We start from the raw sequence: 18,050 nt of genomic DNA, 5'->3' as shown, positions 1-18,050 counted from the left end.
TGAAATTTCTTATGTTGTTGTTTTCTGTTTTTTTTTTTGATGCTTTAAAATTTTTTCCCCCAATATCCTTTGTGTAAATTGTAGTATAATTTTTTTTTAATTTCAGAATATTATGGGGGTACAAACATTTGGTTACATGAGTTACTTTTGTACAGTTTGAGTCAAAGTGATAAGTGTGTCCATCACCCAGATAGTATGCACTGTATCTGTTAGATGTGAATTCACCCCTCTCCCACCTGCTTGATTTTTGTAGAATTTTAGTACTATATGTATACATGAGTGTTAATCATTTAGTTCTAATTTAAAAGTGAGTACATGTGGTGTTTGCTTTTCCATTTTTGTGATACATCATTTAGGAGGATGGTTTCCAGTTCTATCCAGGTTGTTACAAAAGGTATTAGTTCACCTTTTTTTTATGACTAAGTGATACTCCATGTATACATATACTATATTTTATTAATCTCATGTATTGATGGGCACTTGGGTTGTTCCCACATCTTTGTGATTGTGAATTGTGCTGCTATAAACATTCCAGTACAGGCCTGGCATGGTGGCTCATCTGTAATCCTAGTGTCTTTTTTTTTTTTTTTTTTTTTATAAAATGTATTTTTTTCCTTTGTGTAAATACCCAGTAGCGGGATTGCTGGATCAAATTGTGGGTCTATTTTTAGTTCTTTGAGGCATCTCCATACTACTTTCCATAGAAGTTGAACTAGTTTGCAGTCCCACCAGCAGTGTATGAGTGTTCCTATCTCTCTGCATCCATGCCAGCATCTGTTATTTTGGGACTTTTTGATAAAAACCATTCCCACTGGAGTTAGGTGATATCTCACTTGTGGTTTTGATTTGCATTTCCTTGATGATTAGAGATGTTGAGCAATTGTTATTATTATATAGATTGGGAAAGATAGTGGTGGGGAAAGCAGCAGCAGCAGGAGAGTTATTTGGGGGTATTAGCTTATGCTATATTACTCTGGGATAATAATCCCCAAATCTCAGTGACTTACAAAGGTAAAGTCCTCACTCACATTGCTTGTTCCCATTGGCTACAGGTCAGTTGCAGGCCTGCTTCATGATTTCTTTCCTTTAGGACCCAGACTGGGCTCACCTCTACCTGAGACGTGCCAGCGTCATGGCACAGGGAAAAGAGGCATGATGGAACCACATGATGGCTCTTAAAATTCTGTCATATGCGGCACATGACAGTTATACCTACATTCTGTTGGCCAAATCTAGTCATATGGCCAAACCTGACATCGCTGGAACAGGAAGTATACTTACCTCAAAGAAAAAGATTCTGTTCAGATGGGCCAGGGAGAGAGGAGCAGTGAATATTTTGAACAAATAAAACAATCTATCACAGTCACTCAATAAATCACAGCTATTATATTATTGTTAAAATATAATTCCTACCTGCAAAAGGTAATAGGAGAGGAAATACTAACAAATATGAAACAGAGAAGAACTAATACCAAACTATACAATTATTAACATAATTACAGCATGGATTTAAAGAAGAGAAGATTCTGAGACAAGTTGTGTGGTGAATGATGGCTGTAATTAGGGTGGCAGGGCTTGAAAAGACAGGGAATTCCAGAATAGAGCAACAGATTAAGCTATTAAGTGATCCTGTTAAGTGATCACTTGAGCCCAGGAGTTTGAGGTTGCTGTGAGCTATGCTGACACCATGGCAATCTAATCTTGCTCTGTTGCCTGGGCAACAGAGCAAGACTCTGCCTCAAAAACAAACAAACAAACAAACAAACAAAACAAACAGAAAAATTCCAGCACAAGTGTCTTTTTTTAATAAAATATCTTTTTTTCCTTCAGGTAAATACCCAGTAGTGGGATTGCTGGATCAAATTGTAGGTCTGTTTTTGGTTCTTTGAGGCATCTCCATACTACTTTCCATCAAGGTTGAAGTAGTTTGCAGTCTCATCCCTATGACCTGGATGTAGATAAACGTAACTGGTGGGAAGGACAGAAAAAAGACCCCTATTTAGGGACTAGGATGGCTTTATTTTGAAGTCAAGAAGGATAAGATTGGCAATAAAGGATAGGCCGAGATTATGGAGGACCTCAAAAACCAAGAAAAAAGCTGGATTTGATATTTGATATAGATGGTAGAGTTTTTTGCTGATCGGGTTTAAGATAGACTCAGCAAGACCATATGGTCTAATGGAAAGAGAGAGCTAGATTGAGAAGTATAATGGTATTTCTGCCACTTATTAGCTATTTATCTTTGGAAAAGTCAGTGGGCTTTCATTCAACAAGTATTTAGCATTGCTATGTACTAGGCATCATTGCAGGTACTAGGCCTATAGAAATGAAATGATAGAGATCCTGCTTTTAACAGTTTTAGGCAATTAGAAGATACCATAGAAAATGAAATGATGACAATAAGCAAGGGGGCCATGATGAGGAATAAGCATGGGCATATGCCAGATACTCTTTAAGAGGCCAAACATAAGGCTGGGTGTGGTGGCTCACACCTATAATCCTAGCACTCTGGGAGGCTTAAGTGGGAGGATCAGAGTTCAGGAGTTTGAGACCAGCCTGAGCAAGAGCAAAACCCAGTCTCTACTAAAAATAGAAAAAATTAGCTGGCTGTGGTGGTGTGCACTTAAAGTCCTGGCTATTAGGGAGGCTGAGGCAAGAGGATTGCTTGAGCCCAGGAGTTTGAGGTTGCTGTGAGCTGGGTTGATGCATGGCACTGTAGTCCAGGCAACAGAGCAAAACTGTTTCAAGAAAAAAAGATTAGTTTCATCTTTATTTGGCCTAATTAGCTTTATGCTGTTTCATTGGCTCAAATATATCTAAACAAGATACCATATAGAGCCATGGTGTTATTAGTAGAGTGCTATGAAATACTGACATATTTTGTCTTACAAATGAGTTATAGACAATGATAATTATAGAAAATTATTCTGTGATCCATACTTAACAATAAATTCATATCATCAACACATATTCATGAATAAAATAAGCCATTCAACTAAGAACGTTGATCTTGTTTCTTCAACTTTTCATGCTAACATTAGTTTGCTAGTTGTTTATTTTTATTGTCTAGTGTAGAAGACAAGTGATAGGTTTAAGATTTTAAAAATTTCTGAAAGAAAAAGTTTTAAGTAGGGAGAATTATATTAACCTTTTTTCCCTTGCAAATTGAGGAAAGCTGACCACATTCCTTTTTTATAACAGCTTTATTGAGATCTAATGCCATGCCATCTAATTCTAAACACCATAAAATTCACCCTTTTAACACATTAACTGCCACATGAGTTGTATTTAACTCATGCTAGTTTTGAGCCCAGGGCCTCATGAAGCATATGAAGACTCCATTCTCTGAAATAAATTCAATAAGTATGTCATGAGTCATGTACAACTCAATTGATGTGCAGTGTAAAAATGGATTCTAGTGCCACATGAGTTGCATATAACTCATTCACAGAAAATAATAAAAAATGACAAATTTTTCATTAACTTAGGATCATTTTTGTTAAATTTTTATTCTATTTTTGTAATATAACACTGTGGCTTCAGGGAAAAATTATTTTTTCTAGCATAGCAGTTAATGTTTTAAAGTGTACAATTCACTGATTTTTTTTTATATATTCACAAAGTTATGCAACTATCACTTATCTAATTCCAAAACATCTTGATCTCCCCCAAAAGAACCCCCTTACCTGTTAGGAGTCACTCTTCATCCCCCCACATGCTAACCCCTGGCAACCACTAATCTTTCTGTCTCTAGGGATTTTCCTATTCTGGACATTTCATATAAATGGAATCATATAATATATGACCACATTCTTTTTTAACAGCAGAATATCTGAATCCAAGACTAGAAATACCAGCATTCTTACCAAAGCATATTTGAACAAAACTTCAGTTTTATTGCTAAACTGGATTCCACATCTTAGGAATTGGGTGAGATAGGAGAGTATAGATATGATGGCATATTCATCAACCCAATGGAGGGAGCATGGCAAGGAAGTGCTCTTTTGTTTAGAATTATTAGTGTTGCATGAGGGAGGACTACTTAGGAGAAATGTGAATAGGAAAACTCTGTAAGATATTAAATGAAGGCAAATAATTAAAAATAATCTTTGTACATTTCAGTTAAATCTTTAACCCTATTTTGGTGCTGTTTTAGAAGTTAGACTTGTGCTGTTTAAAGTATATGCCTAACCCCAACTGCTAACATGGAAAGTTATCTTTTGCACTGTGTTCCATACCCAGAACACTGCCAGTAGTTGTGGGAGATGGTATAGGCAGCGAGAAGAATATTTTTGTGGGAGTTGGATCTTCTGAATTATCTCCCATGAAAGTCAGTCAGTGTTTGTCTTATGTGTGCACTCAGAACTTAAATGGAAAATTCTTTATGATCTTAATTGCTATTGCTTAATTTGGTAATCAGTGTTCACTCTCTGACCCATTCACATGCTTTTGAAATAGGAAGAAAAAAAGCCCTCTTATGGTTTTATATGGGTGGCCAGATAGACAGTACTTTAAAAATTAGCATATGAATGTTTTGACTATCTTACTTAAGACAGCCTGTCAGTTTGGCAGCTCTGAGCCTGTTATTTCTGTGTCTTCTCTTTTTTCATTTTTATGTTTTGACAATTAAGATTGTGCTTCTGACAAGTGATTTGTACTTCATCTAAGAATTTTGAAATGTTTTAAATTTATTTATTAAACTATCTAAAGATCATTATATCTACCTATCTTTGAGTAATAAAGATTTTCCCTAATATAAATGAAGATAGAAAGTGATAGTACTAGAGTTCTTACAGTAAAAGACATTATTGGACAATAATTATTTTCAGAATAATTATTGCTTATTTTTCAGAAGTTTATATTTCTTTCAATTCAACGTCTTCTGCCTGGGTATAATACTGACTTAAGAGGAATGGCCTCTTTTTGTATCTCTTAGGAGAATATCTTTCAGGAATGAATATATTTACAGGTATCCCTTGATAAGGTTAACAAATGTCATGATGAAAATTTTATTGCAAAAAGAAATTCTGGGCCGGGCGCGGTGGCTCACGCCTGTAATCCTAGCTCTTGGGAGGCCGAGGCGGGCGGATTGCTCAAGGTCAGGAGTTCAAAACCAGCCTGAGCAAGAGCGAGACCCCGTCTCTACTATAAATAGAAAGAAATTAATTGGCCAACTGATATATATATAAAAAAAAAATTAGCCGGGCATGGTGGCGCATGCCTGTAGTCCCAGCTACCCGGGAGGCTGAGGCAGAAGGATCACTCGAGCCCAGGAGTTTGAGGTTGCTGTGAGCTAGGCTGACGCCACGGCACTCACTCTAGCCTGGGCAACAAAGCGAGACTCTGTCTCAAAAAAAAAAAAAAAAAAGAAATTCTGTGTATTTAATCTTATCATAGAACTGACGTGATATTCATTTATTCAACAGATATTTAATGAGTACCTAATATGCTGGGAGCCTTTCTAAGGACTGGACTTGGAGCTGTGAACAATATAGACAGCGTTTCTTAAAGCTTACAAGCTGTTGGGTGTCACAGAGGTTAAAGTTAATAATGGAATTTCAAACTATAATAAGTGGTTTGAAGAAGACAAAGTAAAGTAATAGAATATATAGTATTTTGGTGAGGGTAACTTTGGTCATGGAAGGCCTTTCTGAGGACTTGCTATTTAAAAAGAAACCTTGTGGAGAAGGAAACACGCATTCTGGAGGAAGAGTATTCCATGTAGACATTACCGCAATTACCAAGGTCATGAAGAAGGCACAAGAAGGCAGGTATGGCTGCAGCACAGTTAAGGGAAAGTATGATAAGAAATGTGTGTGAAAAGTAGGTGCTAGATCATGTGGGACCTTATAGGCCATGGTAAAGGGTTTGGATTTTATTCTTCATGCAAAGGAAAGCCTTAAGTGGGTCTTTAAACAGGGGAAATGCACAATGTGATTTTCATTATGGAGACAGCATTCTGGCTAGACGGAGAGATTGCATCACAGGAGACAGCGTGGAAACTATAGTAGTAGCCCAGATGATAATGATGGCATCTGTGGCTAAAGAGGAAAGGATAGAAGTAATGAAAAAAGTGGCAGGATTTGGATTAGGTTTTGTAGAGAGAGACCTGAGGACTTGTTAGTGGATTGGATGTTGAGGGCCAGGAAAGGAGAAAAATCAAAGGTGACTGTAAAGGTTTTGACCTGAGCTGCTGTGTGAATAGAGATGCCATTAATTGAAATAAAATAAAACTGAAGAAGGATCAGATTCTTTGGCTATGTAAGCCAAAGAATGTGTGTCAGAGATGTGTGTCAGACATCTTAGCGAAGACATTGAGTAGGCAATTATTTATATGAGTCTGGAGCTTTGTAGAGTATTTGAGACATAAATATGGGAGTCATGAATTAAGGGATGGTATTAGAGGCTTAGGACTGGCTGAGATCTCTGAGGGGGTAATTATGGACAGAAAAGAGGGCAGAAGACCTATGGATATGTTCACACAAGAAAAATTTGTGTTCTAATATAAACAAAATCAAATGTCCCTGTGCATAAGTCAGAGTTCTGAGTTGCAAGTAATGGAAAGCAACGTGACTGTTTTAGTCAAAAGGAGACTTTATTGAAAAGATGTTGGGTGGCTCATAGAATCATTAAGAAGTCTGATGAATCAGGTTTAGAAAATGGGCAGAAGCCAAGGGAGAACAGGTTATCTGGACCTCATCCATGATGATGCACAGCAGCTGTTGTACCCTGGATGTCAGAGCTTGAACCACCACTGCTGGAGCTGGATGTAGGATACCCTTATGAGATCCACTGGCACTGATAACGCTAGAAACTGGATGTTGTTGTGGCTACTGCCAGAATAAATTCTCTCTGCTGCTATTCTTTGTGTTACTTGCTTTAATTCAATGTTCTGGCAAAGAACTGGGACTAGGTATTGTGTCTTCATCTTAGCTCAGATGGTGAGGGAAATAATTATCTGAACTTTCTGATTGCTATCATGAGAGATATTCCCCACATTCCATCAAGACTTAGATAATGGGGAAGTCCCCCAAAACATAGCATAGGAGTTTAGATGAAAGGCAGTTCAACAACAACATAAACACAGCCCCCCCCTCCAGAAGACTATGGTTATTCTCTCATGTCACAACCATGTTTCAGTTCTGTGAATGTCATCCATTTGACTGCTTATAAATTCATAATTTTAATGTTGAGCAATAAGTCATTAGAGGCCTCCAAATGGACCTCAAGAATATTTTACCATACTGACTCTCTTTTCCTACTACCTCTTTCCAGTCCCAGGATTGAGAAGAGACTCACTTTCCTTATGTCTCTTTCTCCATAGCCAGAGAAATATAGCCTCTTTTGGTTAAAACACATATGTAAACACATTTTATTGCAAAAATGCAACACATGTAAGCCCCTAGTTCAAGCATCTTTCTTAGGTAAAATCTACATATTAAAAAAAAAGTACACATAACCACTACCACTACATACTCAGGGTTTTTAAAAGAAGATTACTAAATCCACAGCTATAGATTCTGGCCCAAAGGTCTGGTCATTACATCTATTCCAGATAAGTTTTTTGGTTTTTTTTTTGAGACAAAGTCTCGCTTTGTTGCCCAGGCTAGAGTGAGTGCCGTGGCGTCAGCCTAGCTCACAGCAACCTCAAACTCCTGGGCTCAAGCAGTCCTGCTGCCTCAGCCTCCCAAGTAGCTGGGACTACAGGCATGCATCACCATGCCCGGCTAATTTTTTCTATATATATGTTAGTTGGCCAATTAATTTTTTTCTCTTTGTAGTAGAGACAGGGTCTCGCTCTTGCTCAGGCTGGTTTCAAACTCCTGACCTCAAGCAATCCACCTGCCTTGGCCTCCCAGAGAGCTAGGATTACAGGCATGAGCCACCGCGCCCGGCCCCAGATAAGTTTTTATTAAAGATAACATAAACTAAAAATTTACCCTTTTTGATAAATTTTCTAATAGCAAAATTACACATGGTCTCTAGCTACCTGGTAGAGAAAAGTAAAAAGATTGTAGCCCAAGATATTATAGTACATTAACCTGCTTTATATAAGATAATTTATAACACAGGCATAACATTCTTATGATAGAAGGGTTAGCTGCTTGGCAAAGAGTTCAATTAATGTATAGTGAAGTCCTCACTTTAACACCGTTGATAAGTTCTTGGAAACTGTGACTTTAAGCAACACAATATATAATGAAATCATTTTTTCTCATCAATTTTATAAAGAACAATGTTGGATGAAAGATATTATTTGAGGACCTGTTGTATGTCGTTTTGCTTGTAAATTGCTATTTCCAAGAACCTATACATGATGTTAAGTGAGAACTTATGTATTTACAGGCTAGCACCCATGTCCTTTTATAAGCATCATTGGAAAATGCTTGAATGAGGGCCTTTTACATTGAGTGGTAGATTTTGTTGTGTTCCTTCAAAGAAATTGACCTTTGCTCTGGGAGATAGTTAAGTTATTGCAGATTAAGTTTGCTTCTTTCAAGGTTTGTTTTTAAGCTTTGTTAGGGCAGACTCAGAGTACACTTTATTCTGGGCTAGTTTACCCTTTCTGCAATGACACGACCTTTCTGAGGTCTCCATTGAATGTCCCAGGTGTTCAATGATGTCCCTTCCCTCCACCCTGGCTGGTTGGAATTTGAAAGTCTTGCAGCTCTGATGAACTTTAGCAGTTGTTCAGCTTATAGCTTCCTTTTGCCTGGCCATGTGGAGTTTCATCCTATATTGGTCAAGATTCAGCCAAAACTCAAGGGAACTCCTGTGCTGATTTTTGAAGTCCTTGTTGGTATAGCCCCTTCCAGTGCTTTACTCTTAATGTTTGAGCTACTTTGTTCTCCTCAAACTCTGACCTCTGCCTCCTCAACCCAACAAGACCATTGTGCTCTGCTTGGGATCACTTTCCTGCCCTATGGTCTGGAAAGTACCTCCAGGCAGAAAGGGAGGGTGATCATTGGGCTCATCTCATTTGTTTTGCTTCTCTAAAGGTTACTAGTACAATGCTTCCTGTTGTTTTTAACACTTTGAAAGCAGTATTTTTCCTTTATTTCATCCCATTTTTTAGTTGTGTAGCAGAATAAGCCTGGTCCCAGTTGCTATGTCATGGACAGAATCAGAAGTCCTATTAGAAAAATGATTATACCACTGAAACACGTGAGCATTAATTCTGGTACTTTGTGACCCTTAAAATATGATCAGTACAAAATCCGTGGTGAAGAAAGAGAAAAAATCAGGATTAGCATCATAAAATAACAACTATAATAACAATCCTATATAGTTTGATCCAACTATAATAACAATCCTAAACATATAGGATTATTCTATGCATAGAATATATTATATGTATACATGTGTGTGGATAATTACATATATAGCTTAATCTTCCCAACAACCATGTTTAGGTAGGCATTATTATTATCTTTATTTACAGAGTTAAAAATTGAGATACAGAAAAAAGAAGTAACACGAGAACATACAGGTAGTGAATGGTGGATCTGGGGTTTGAACCTGACAATACTGGCCACATAAAAATTGCTGCCTCAGGACGCTGGGTAGGTCTCCCATCCCATCTGGGCAGTGAAGTGGGTTGTGTTTAGAAGAATAACATTGCTCAAGACTCAATTCTGTTCTCTCTCTTGTTCTCACTGTCTCTATTTTTTTTTTTTTTTGAGACAGAGTCTCGCTTTGTTGCCCAGGCTAGAGTGAGTGCCGTGGCGTCAGCCTAGCTCACAGCAACCTCAAACTCCTGGGCTCAAGGGATCCTCCTGCCTCAGCCTCCTAAGTAGCTGGGACTACAGGCATGTGCCACCATGCCCGGCTAATTTTTTGTATATATTAGTTGGCCAATTAATTTCTTTCTATTTATAGTAGAGACGGGGTCTCGCTCTTGCTCAGGCTGGTTTCGAACTCCTGACCTCGAGCAATCCGCCCGCCTCGGCCTCCCAGAGAGCTAGGATTACAGGCGTGAGCCACTCTGTCTCTATTTTTAATCTTCTCATTTCAAACTCCATCCCTAGAAGAATTTTTTTTTAATTTTGGCATATTATGGGGGTACAGATTTTAAGGTTTCAATAAATGCCCTTTCCCCCCTCCCCCCACAAGTCTGAGTTTCCAGCATGACCATCCCCCAGATGGTGCACATCTCACTCATTATGTATGTATATACCCACCCCCCTTCCCCCTGCCCAATACCCTATTACTGTAGTACCTATGTGTCCACTTAGGTGCTGCTCAGTTAATACCAGTTTGCTGGTGAGTATATATGGTGCTTGTTTTTCCATTCTTGGGATACTTCACTTAGTAGTATGGGTTCCAGCTCTAACCAGGAAAATATAAGATGTGCTATATCACCATTGTTTCTTAGAGCTGAATAGTAGTCCATGGTATACATATACCACATTTTATTAATCCATTCTTGGATTGATGGGCCCTTGGGCTGTTTCCACAGCCTTGCAATTATGAATTGTGCTGCTATAAACATTCGAGTGCAGGTGTCTTTTTTGTAGAGTGTCATTGGATCTTTTGGGTAGATGTCCAGCAATGGAATTGCTGGATCAAATGGTAGATTCACTTGTATCGCTTTAAGGTATCTCCATATTGCTTTCCACAGAGGTTGAACTAGTTTGCAGTCCCACCAGCAGTGTAGGAGTGTTCCTCTCTCTCCGCAACCACGCCAGCATTTATTGTTTGGAGACTTTTTGATAAAGGCCATTCTCACTGGAGTTAAGTGATATCTCATTGTGGTTTTGATTTCCCTGATGATTAGAGATGTTGAGCATTTTTTCATATGTTTGTTGGCCATTCTTCTGTCTTCTTTAGAAAAGTTTCTGTTCATGTCCTTTGCCCACTTTTTAATAGGGTTATTTGATTTTTTCTTGCTCATTTTCGTGAGTTCTAAGTATATTATAGTTATCAGCCCCTTATCAGATGCGTAGGATGCAAAAATTTTCTCTCATTCTGTAGGTTGTCTGTTTACTTTCATGACTGTTTCTTTGGCTGTGCAGGAGCTTTTTAGTTTGATCATGTCCCATTTATTTATTTTTGTTGCTGATGTGATTGCCTTTGGGGACTTCTTGTAGAAGAAGTTTTTTAACTGAAAGCTTTATATATATTATCATGTGCATGACCCCCCATCTCTTTATAGCTACATCTATCTTCTATCAGTCAATCAATATCTATATCAATAGATACCCTTAACTCTACTTGACCAAACCTCCGCCTGCCTACTCCACATCTCTGTGTCTCTCCTGTCAGTACCTCAGACCCTACAAGTCTCAAACTGAATTCAATATCTGTTTTTTCTGTGATCCATACTTCAGTTAGTAGAGTGTCTCTTTTCCTAAAAGATGGTGAAAAATTGAGGGATCACTTTTAAATTTCTCCCCTCTCTGTCCTTTTCATGAAATAAGTTCTTAGGACCTTTTTTATTTGTGAAATGTCTCTCAGGAAGGTCCTTTTTCTGTTTCTGCTACCCTAATTCAACCTTTTTCTGTTTCTGCTACCCTAATTCAAGACCTCCTTATCCCTTATTAATCTTGCAACAGAAACTTATTTGGCCTTCCTGTCTTTATTGTCCTCCTTTTCTTTCTGTCCTCCATAGTACTTGCAGAATTATCAGCATAAAAGTGAAATAGAATTGCCAATACCATAATTAAAATCGTGTGCTGGCTCATCATAGAACTCTAAGTCAAGAGTAAAGAGGCTTTGAAGTCTGACTGACCTGAGTTTCCTTTCTACCACTTTCTAGCCATGATAAGTTTGCAATTTACTTAACCCTTTATCCTTAGAGTCCTCTCCTATAAAATGGTCATAATAATAATTCCTCCTCAAGAAAATGTTATGAAGATGTTATTTCAATGAAAAAATGTTTAAAATATTTCAGTGCTCAACACATACTTAATAAAAGATAGGTATTGTCATTATGGTTAAGAGAATGGTATTCACAGCCTTCCAAATTTAACTCTACTACAGCTTGCCTTGCATATAGGTTTTAGATCTATTATCATCAAGCCCCAACCTTTTTGGCAGCAGGAACCAGTTTCATGGAAGACAATTAATTTTTCCATGGATATTGAGGGTGGAGGGGAGTAGGCAGAGCTCAGCCGGTGATGCCAATGATGGGGAGTGGCTGTAAATACAGACGAAGCTCAGCTGTCTTGTTGGCTGCTCACCTTCTGCTGTGTGGCCCTTGCTTCCTAAGTTTCATGAAAGAAAATTTTTCTGTTGAGGGGAGCGCCAGGGAGATGGGAGGTGGTGCTTTGCAGCAGGTCCCTAAGAGGAGTTTGGGGACTGCAGTATCAGCTCACTTGCTAATGTGGCCCACATTTTCATACCTCCACATTTTGGCTCATGCTGTATTCCTTCAATATGGAACCTTCCATCCCCAACCCTTTAAACCAGGGGTCCTCAAACTTTTTAAATAGGGGGCCAGTTCACTATCCCTCAGACCATTGGAGAGTGCACACTGTGGGCCTGGGACAAGCGGGCTGCTAAGCAGGACAAGCAGCAGCAGCAAAAACACCCGGACTGCCGGATTATAGTTTGAGGACACCTGCAAACCCTGCTTGTTGAAAGAATACTGTGCAACTTCTCCTATGAAACTTTTCTTAGTTACCACAGTCAGAATTACTCTTTAGGGCTTCTTTTTTTTTTTTTTGAGACAGAGTCTCACTTTGTTGCCCAGGCTAGAGTGAGTGCCGTGGCGTCAGCCTGGCTCACAGCAACCTCAATCTCCGGGGCTCAGCGATCCTACTGCCTCAGCCTCCCGAGTAGCTGGGACTACAGGCATGCGCCACCATGCCCGGCTAATTTTTTGTATATATATTTTTTAGTTGGTCAATTAATTTATTTCTATTTTTGGTAGAGACGGGGTCTCGCTCAGGCTGGTTTCGAACTCCTGACCTTGAGCAATCCGCCCGCCTCGGCCTCCCAAAGTGCTAGGATTACAGGCGTGAGCCACCGCGCCCGGCCTCTTTAGGGCTTCTTTAGTCTTAATGAGAGAATATGTATTAGTTATTATGTTCTTCAGCACTTAGCTTGGGCTCCTAGAGTCAGACAAATAGCAGGATGAGTTAACTTGAGCTATTGTTATTGTTATTTATTTATTGTGTACGGTCTTCTTTAATCTCCATCAGATTGCTATCTCCTCAAGGGCAAAATCATCTGATTTATTTTTGTCTCCTCTCACAGTGCCTAGTTTAGTCCCTTGTACATAATGAGTACTTTGTAAATGAGTGTCGAAGTTAAAAAGTGGAATTTCAGCCTCTCTGGAGCTACCTGATGGTGGAAAGAGGTAAGGTGGGTAAGATTAGAGGTGATCCTCTTTGGATATTGTGGAGCAATCTGCAGTAACTTCATGCAGGTGGAATGGGAGCTTGGTGCTCTTGCATCTACCGGGCTGTGTGGCAGAATTCTTACTGTAACTAGTTATTTTAGGTGGTTTTTTTTTTTTTTTTTTTTTTTTTTTTGCAAAGCAAGGCCTTCATATTCTCAAAGTACCCAATTGTGCGAAATATCACTAGTAAAGCAATATTTTTTTGTGTTAAATATACTTCTACCTTTGTCCTTTTATTTTCCTAACATTTCTTCAGATACTTAAGATAATTTAGAGGTCTTTAGGAAAATTAATGTATTTTCCAAACAATGTTTCACATTGAGTTAAATAGTCTCCTTCTAAAATACAATAAATGAAAATAAGTATGAGACTAGCTTTTTCAGGCATTTACCCTGTGATCAATGTCAGACATATCACTCCTTAGGAAATCTTGAAATTCACAACAGTGAAAAAAGGTGTGTTTTCTCCATTTTCCTCTTTCTTGCTTTTGTTCAGATTTAAATAGACAAATAGTTATTGAGGAAAATACTATTTTAATAGACTGTTTTACAGTATCTGATTTTAGGGCAGTGATTTGCAAAGTGCTATTTAAAAAATGAAGGAAATGTAAAAATGCCTGCAGATCTGGGAAAATGTGTTCTTACTGTTTGATGTTGGATTTTTAAAACAATAATATTAAACTTTAACATTTTGAACTGTGCTAGCTTAGTAGCTCTGTATAAATAATTCCTAATGGAGAAAGTATATTGGTACAATAGTAATTCTGTAAATATTTCAGGGATAAATACTGATACAATTTGGCTTAAGCAAGATAAAAAAAATGAAGGACACAAAGAAGAAAAAAATAAGGTGATTTAAAACAGTGAGTATTTAAAGACTTTTAGGTAATGATTCTCTATCGAGTGGTACCTGTTAATGAAAGCTAAAACTTACTCACCAAACAGCATGGGAAGAAGTGCCATAGAAATTACAAATAAGTGACCCAAAGGAAATATACCTAAAAAGTTGGAAACCAGTTTTAAAGACTTGCATTACTTTGAAGTTTTAGATCGATTCTATCTTTCTACAGAAACATACATGTATTTTCTCCTTTCCTAATATAATACTGATCACAGATCTCCACCATCCTCGTTTAAATCATTTTGTATTCTATTAAGTCCAACAACATCTGAACATGCTCCTCAGTCCATAAACCATGCATAGTATGCATATGAATTCACAGATGCCTTCTGAAAACCATACCACGGATTAGAAATTATTGGGACCCTTAATTTACATATGGGAAAATGAAGTCCTGAGTGGTTTAAGTCAAGCAGTCACAAATTAGGACCTGCGGATGGAATTTAGCCCTACAGGCATGTTTTGTTTGGCCTGTTAGGAAACTTTAAAATATTTGAGCAAACAGCTAAAAATCAGGAAATTTTTAGCTTCTTATGAAAATTTAGAGGATGTGACACTGTTGGACTGATACTCCAGCAATGGACATCATTTGACGTCAGTTGAGTTGCTTAGCACTCACCTCTTTTACTTGATTCATATATCTCTAGTTTATAAACCTCATAGTTCCCTTTTATTTTTTTACCTGACTCTGTCTCGCTTATTCATGTTACCTGCCTTGCTCTTCTGCAAATTTTTGTTATATAGCAAGTCAGAGGCAGAGAGGAAAGTAGAAACTTCTCTCTTGTCTCCTAAAGCAGTTGTAGATTCCTAGCCCATCACTGAGGCAGTGGTTTATAAGCAGAAGGAGCCTTGGGTTCTAGCCCTTCCATTGCCATTGACTTACTGTGTGGCATTGATCACTTAACTCCTCTGAGCTTCAGTTTGTTATCTGTCAAAAGGTCATAATAAGCATTTTAATCATGTACATAGTTTTAAAAAACAGCTCCAGAAGTAAGGGGACTTGGTGATAGATTACACATAAGGAATGATATTAAAGTTTTAGTTTGTGATCCTGTAAGAATAATGCTGTTATAGACATACATACAAAGGAAAATTGGGAAGAGAAGCTGATTTTGGGGTAGATTGATGAATTTGGTTTGGAATTTATTGAACTTTCTATGCTAGTAGCATATCTATTAATAAGCTACTTGTCCAGAATGATTTAGATATGTTAGAATACACACAGAGTATTGCAGTTATTTGTGACTGCTGCCTGCAGTTATGTCATTTTCTCAGGAGGGAGGTATAGCTTCTTACTCATATTTCTAATACTTAAATAGGGACTGGCAAATAGAAGGTGCTTTAGCCACTGGTACTTAATAAGTTTATTGAGATGAGGGATAAGGTTGGCATGTAACTATGACGCATGTCATAAAAAAGGCATAGGCTCTGAAAAGGTCATTATGGGTCTGAATTTCAGCGCCACCATGTTGTATATGTGCAGTCGTAGTTGAACAAATGAATCTTAGTGTCCTCATCTGGAAAATGGAACACTAAAGACCTTCTTTGCAGGTCTATGAGATAATGAATGTAGGTATGGGTTCTAGCATAGACTGGTGTCTCAATAATCATTCAGCTACAGTTGTTAACATTATTCTTATAAAGATAATGCTTTCCCTATTGAATTTTAGACTCTCAGGCTTGGAAAAAAATCTCAAAAGTAATCCCTGAGTTAACTAATTGTTTTGGGTGTTTTAATGACATAATTATAATCTGATGCAGTTATTGATCAATTTGCATATAATCTCATACATTAGCCAATCCTGGTAATGCATACAGAACTCGGAGAGTAATAAATTAAATATTTTTGGAACATTAACCTCATAGTACATCAGTTACTATTATTATGTACTTCTGGTGGTATTCTGGTAGTTTATACTACCCTAGTATATTCCCAGATATCAAAACAGCTTTATGGTGGAATAGGAATTGATAGACATGTTGGATGATGAATAGCAGAATTACATAGTATTTTATATTTGTAGGTGGATCTCCTTAAATAGGATGGAATAATTTCACAGAAGTAGTAAACTCAATCCCCATACCAATATTTTTCTAGTAATAAAATTAGTGCTAAATTTAGAGGAAAAAAAATAGAATCTATTAAAGTTATTTTGGGGGCAAAGTTCTTGATTAAAATTTTTTATTCTGTCAGTTACCTCAAATCTTTTTTCTGCAAATCAGAATTAAAGTCTTTGGCTTAGAGTCCTTTCCTTTTCCTTCTTTTCTCTTGATATAACTCACAAATCTAAGTATACCTTTTGAAATGGTTTCCTGCCTGTGTAGGTCTCCTTGGGCTCTGATTCTTTAGGAGCTTTTGGGTGCCTCTGAAACTGCATGCTTTACTTTGTGTGTTGGAGCAGATGTCGTGGCACTAAGACCCAGAAACCGTTTGCTCTGTGTGGCTGGAGCTGGGCAGGCTGTGTTCGCACTGAAGGGAAGGAAGTCATTAGTGCAGACTGAGCTGTGGAGTTGGGTTCTTGCAGGATATCCTTCCAGCCTTTCCCCCACTAAGGTTCTTGGGAATTAAAAAAAAAAATCTAAACACACAAACCAAGTTTTCCTATTTACAGTGTTCAGGGAAGGTAGGCATTTCGGGAAGGGCAGATCCTTTCCCCAAGTTATCCAAGAAGGAAGAGAAAACAGCGTCAAGAAGCTCTGATTACAGATCTTTGGAATTTTCTTTGCTAAATTTTACAAACGAGAAATACACCCAGAATTTTGGGAATTGCTCCAGGCTGCGCGTGAGGGTTTGATTGCTTGTCTAATCTTTTTTGAGAAGAGGAGAATTCGCCAAAAGGGGTTTGGATGGCAGGAGCCGGACTGGGATTCTGTAGCAGCTCGCGTTCTCAGTCTCTTCTCTGAGTGAGGGTCTCTGCTGCCAGCTTGGAGACCCCCTGCCGCAGGCTCCTCTTGCAGGCGCCGGCCGGGAAAATGCCCCGCTCTGGCAGCTCTGGCGGGAGTACGCCGGTGGCTGCTGGGACTTCCTAGCCCGCTGGAAGTGTGTTCGTGGTTTGGGGATACTTTTCATTGAACTGAAGGCGAAAAGACTGGACTCTCCTGGGGTTTTCCCCATCTCAGTGAATATGGGAAAGAATTAGGAGGTGGGAGGGAGGCAGCATGACTTGCAGTCGCCGCTGCCCTGCATCTGCCCCCAGCCCCCAGCCAACATCTTGATGTTCCACGTATCGGCTGTACAAATATGATGAAATGGCAGCCCCGGAAGAAGGTAAGTGTCCCGGAGTGGGGACTGGGCCCCAATGCCAGACCTAGGGAAGGGTGACAGGGGGTGGTTGCCCTCAGGTCCCTCCACCCCTTCTGTAGTTCGCTGGACCAGCCGGTCCAAGCAGCCCTGGTCCCTTAGGGACTTGCTGTGGTCCCGCAGGGACGAGTTACCAAGTCCGGTCTGCGTCCACTGCCTTCTAAGTTTTTTCCTCTTGCTATGCCTGGACCCTCAGGGTGACAGCTGAGAAACACCCGTTTGCTTTAGAAGTCCTGTGGAGACAGCTAAATGATTAGCTTTGTGGGAGCCAAGCCAAGAGCTGCCAGGGTCTGAGGACTCAGTGTTGCCCGTCTCCTGGGGGCTATTAGGGGGCTGCACCCGCGACACATTCCAAGGGCCCCCGCGCAGGTGGGTGCTGTGACACCTACTTCCCCAAGGGGTTAATAGGCTCGGAGCCGCTGGCAGCTGCTTCCCCAGGGCCCCGCTGGGGGGCGAGCAGCCCCAGCACAACCGCCCAGCAGCTGGTTCCTGGGCGGCGGGCTG

General features: G+C 39.1%; 1 protein-coding gene across 2 annotated transcripts in view; it reads left to right on the top strand.

Moving 5' to 3' along the window:
- The window catches only part of TTC28 (tetratricopeptide repeat domain 28), a 623,216-nt gene that overhangs the window by 188,034 nt on the left and 417,132 nt on the right, over positions 1–18,050 (top strand). Inside the window, exon 1 of one of the 2 annotated variants that reach the window (XM_075996660.1) lies at positions 12,987–17,513. The exons of the other annotated variant lie outside the window; for it this stretch is intronic. Coding sequence (XP_075852775.1) covers positions 17,487–17,513 — 27 coding nt within the window. The 5' untranslated portion in view covers positions 12,987–17,486. Of the gene's footprint in view, positions 1–12,986; positions 17,514–18,050 lie in introns of those variants that run through there. 2 annotated transcript variants of the gene reach the window in all.

This window comes from Microcebus murinus, chromosome 22 (assembly GCF_040939455.1).
Source record: "Microcebus murinus isolate Inina chromosome 22, M.murinus_Inina_mat1.0, whole genome shotgun sequence".
NCBI lineage: Eukaryota > Metazoa > Chordata > Mammalia > Primates > Cheirogaleidae > Microcebus > Microcebus murinus.
This window is presented reverse-complemented; position numbering and strand designations above follow the sequence as displayed.